Raw genomic sequence first — 3,946 nt, forward strand, 5'->3', positions numbered from 1 at the left:
TGTCCTAAAACAAACATTTTGAAAAAGTGGTTTTTAAAGATCCATACTAAAAAAATAATCTATCATATGGGTAAACAAATAAATTACATATTCAAAAAGGAGATTCTAGGCACTACAATTTTTATTTTAGAAGTTTTTTTATATTTAATCTCTAAATGCCTCAAATTTTGGTATCAATTGACAATATATTTCAAAAACTGGAAAAACAGTTCCACCTTTTGGCCAAAAGTGACACCCAACTTCTTGCACTGACCCCCAAGTTGGATGATTCAAGAACCTCCAAATTCACCTCAGACTCATTTTCTCGTGTTGCATCATCACTTCCACAATGAATTTGTCAATCCAATCATATTATCTTAGGATGTGATATGTAGGCAATGGGTAAAACATAAAGAAACACCCATGAATCTTCCCTAAGCTAATGAGATGTAAATTATGGTTGAAATTCTCAAAAATCTAAACTATCCCTAATTCAAATGGAATCCCTATATTGAAATTTCAACTTCTTATGTTTGACAACACTATAAAAAATTATTAGGATATAATATTTATTGCAAAAAAAAAGAAAAAGTTTATAATTCTAAAATAGATTAATTTTAATGGAGAAAATACTACAAATAACAAGAAAACAACAATAGATAAAATGTTAATTAATAATTGATATTAGTCTTCCATGCATATCTTTAACAAGTCTCATCAAAATATTATATTTATTCATAACTTGAATAAATAATTCATATCAATTCGCAACTTTAATTCAGTCACTCTAATATAATGCAAAATTATATTTCACCAGTTCCTCTTTACAATAAAATAAAGTAAAATTAAATTTAAAAATATAAACCCAGATATTCTAAGAATCCTGGCACTAAAAGGAAAAACATAATATATTAATATTATCAAATACTCACACAGAGTCCTTTACAATATATTATATAAATTCCCCAAATTACCTTGAAAATTTACAATCTAACTTACTAATTCACTAGAACACTGAAGTGGCCTTACTACAACAGGTAAGACTTTTTAACATCCGCCATATTTAACATCTGGGCTATCTCATGAAACTTGGTATCATATTCTATTTTAAATGACAGAAAATTTTTATCAGAGAAGAGGAATTTCTAGGCTGTCCTAGTCCACGCGGAAGATAACCTGAGCTCCATACTGAGGTCTCAGAGTCATTGAAAACACAGGAGCATGAGTATAAGAAGGTGAAGTCGCAAAATTAAACTTTTGCAGAATCATGGCCAACACCAATTTTGCTTCCAACAAGCCAAAATTCTGACCCAAACATGTAGTTGGGCCTATTCCAAAAGGCATGAATGCCATTGGGTGCTTTGCAGCCTTTGCAATTCCTTCACTGAATCTCCCTGGATTGAAATCATCTGCATCATTTCCCCACAAAGCAGGATCGTGGTGGATTGCAATGATCGGAATGCAAAGTTGAGTGCCCGCTGGAATTGATAGCCTTCCAAGCTTCATTGCCTCACGTGCCTCTCGCAATAGAAGCACTCCTGGGGGATAAAGTCTCAATGCCTCATTTATGATCATTCCCACCTACAAAACAAAATTTATCACTAGTTTATGAGACAAATTCAAAATACTTCAATTGATGCTTTAACTATATAGATTGCAATTGCTCGTCAATTTGGGTCTGGTACTTACAATTTTGAGGCGACTTAAGGTGTCTGCATTTGGGGAATTGTTTTTCCCACATACTTCCAACACCTCTCTGCGACCTTTCTCTTGCCAATCTTGATTTATGCCCAACAATATCATGCACCATGTCAAGAGGAGTGATGTTGTTTCATGGCCGGCAAAGTAAAAAGTCTTACATTCATCGATGATTTCCTCTGTACTCAGGCTTCCATTACTCTTACCATTGTCTCTACCCTGCTTCTTGCTCTCAGACATCATAAAACCAAGCAGATCGGCACCATAGCTACCTGTTTTCTCCGTTCTGGCAGTCTTTTTCTTGGCATCTATAACTCGTTTTAAGCATCTTCTTATTTCCTTCTCCAAATTCCAACGTTGCCTATTCTTTCTAGTAGGCAGAAACCTGATGAGGACATTACATACCAATATAAAAACCCAATAGCAGTAATAGATTTCATAATAACAGGGCATTTATCCTAATAACCATGGGTGAACCTTTCGGCGACTGTTTGAAAAGAAAAAAGTTAAAAAACAAACATATTGAATGCTTTCATTGGTAATTTAAGACTCAAAAATCGTACTCAAAGAGTTTATCACCTGAAACCTGGAATATAAACACTGTGAAGTAATTCGACTGTGAGAATCATCTGTTTGTCCTGCAAGTCAAAGATCTGTTTTCCCTCTGCAAAACTGCTCCCGAATGCTGTGCGGGCAATAATATCCGCTGTGAGATCGTGGAACTCCTTTCCTACTTCAATTTCAGATGCACCTGACAATACCAATTTACTCCATTCATCCAACATGCTCGCACTGCTTTTCACAATTGTTGGAACCATCCCCTGTATTCACAAAACATTTCTTCTTCTTATGGTATTCTAAATATAAACTTCGAAATAGTAAAGTACTTAGAAAGTAATCTACATATACTTACTACCAAATACTCTGCATAGAGATTAGGGCTTTTTGCAGAATCACGTTTCAGAAATAAATACAGTTGACATGAATGTAACATTGTCAGCCATTGAAAAGCACAGTCAATACATCTGAGTATCATGTAAAATCTATAACTAGATATTGAGTGTTTTAACCTTCAAGAGATCCATGTGGAAAGCAGGATTGATGATTTTCCTGTGCCGAGCCCATTTCTCACCTCTCAATCCCACAAGCCCCTGTCCAACCAGTTGCTTTGAAAGGGGATTACCCGCAAGCTTTGTATAGATGCCATATTTAGTAGACAAAATCTCCTTAAAAAGTTCAGGGTGGGGAACAACCAATCGGGCATGAGGTCCAAACCAGAAGACAAAATCCTTTCCTATTATATCACATATAATAACTTTTATTAATCAATTTTTATTATTATTCTTAATAGGCAAGTAACAGGAAATACCAGTAATATGATGAATGAAATACAAGATCTTAAAACATTGCAGAATAAAAGTATACCATAGGTTTTGGTCCACTGATGCAAATAGGGAAAAACTCGAGGGAGAATGTCATGCGAGAGTTGCATGGGTTTGGAGTTCTGCTCAGCGATCATTCTTGATATCTCTGTAGAATTCCCATGAAGTAGTTTGTATGGAGGCCCCCTGATTCCTTGGGCTTCAAAGTGTTTTTTCACTTGCAGAGGCTTCCACCATATTGTTTTTGCAATCTTGAGCAGAAACAAAACTAAACCAGCACAAACAGCCGCCAAACTCCAAAATGCCCACTCCATATTGTAGACGTTGATATTGCTGTAGCTATGTCTTTGCTGCCCTAGTTTATAATGTTACCTTCTGTTGTCATGTTTATATTTATAATGAATGCAACTCCAACTACTCTTCGGCTTCAGCATCTAAGAACCTTAGATTCTGCTATCGAGCTCTCTTGTCCGCTGCAGGCCACAGCATCTGTTCCATTTCCAACCCATGTGTTTCTGACAATTTTTCCTACAGATGAGTCAAGTTTATATTTTAAAAAGAAAATAAATTGCCTACGTGTTCATATGTTCTTCTTGACAGATTTATGTCCTTGTTCACTTTCACTTGTGTGTTTTTGTTTAAATATGAGTGCTTCAAATCTTTTATTGAGATTTTTTAACTTGGAGAAAATGATAATTTGGAATCTTTTCATTTTCGTGGAATAGCTATTATTTTCAAACTTTCTATTGAGATTGAGATATTTTCATGGAATAGCTATTATTTTCAAACTTTCTATTGAGATTGAGATTTTTTAACTTGGAGAAAATGATAATATGGAATCTTTTCATTTTCAAGGAATAGCTATTATTTTCAAACTTTTTATTGAG

At 34.7% G+C, this 3,946-nt stretch overlaps 1 protein-coding gene across 1 annotated transcript; it reads right to left on the reverse strand.

Annotated features, from left to right (window-relative positions):
- Positions 1 to 869: 869 nt before the first annotated feature.
- LOC149536873 (cytochrome P450 734A1-like) lies at positions 870 to 3,571 on the reverse strand. Its single transcript, XM_089805366.1, has 5 exons — positions 3,103 to 3,571; positions 2,748 to 2,971; positions 2,257 to 2,498; positions 1,669 to 2,062; positions 870 to 1,560 (listed from the first exon to the last, which is right to left on the reverse strand). The coding sequence occupies exons 1-5, from the start codon at positions 3,371 to 3,373 to the stop codon at positions 1,135 to 1,137; spliced, it is 1,557 nt and encodes a 518-aa protein (XP_089661492.1). The 5' UTR covers positions 3,374 to 3,571; the 3' UTR covers positions 870 to 1,134.
- Positions 3,572 to 3,946: the final 375 nt, after the last annotated feature.

Source organism: Cupressus sempervirens, chromosome 10 (assembly GCF_028749045.1).
Source record: "Cupressus sempervirens isolate cs-2001-9-10 chromosome 10, ASM2874904v1, whole genome shotgun sequence".
Lineage (NCBI taxonomy): Eukaryota > Viridiplantae > Streptophyta > Pinopsida > Cupressales > Cupressaceae > Cupressus > Cupressus sempervirens.

Bases quoted from the DNA above. Each gene is read 5' to 3' on its own strand.
- LOC149536873 (XM_089805366.1), bottom strand. From the start codon at position 3,373: ATGGAGTGGGCATTTTGGAGTTTGGCGGCTGTTTGTGCTGGTTTAGTT. The intron at 2,972-3,102 runs GTATACTTTTAT...GTGATATAATAG, and splicing joins TCAGTGGACCAAAACCTATG to GAAAGGATTTTGTCTTCTGG. The intron at 2,499-2,747 runs GTTAAAACACTC...TTGTGAATACAG, and splicing joins TCCACATGGATCTCTTGAAG to GGGATGGTTCCAACAATTGT.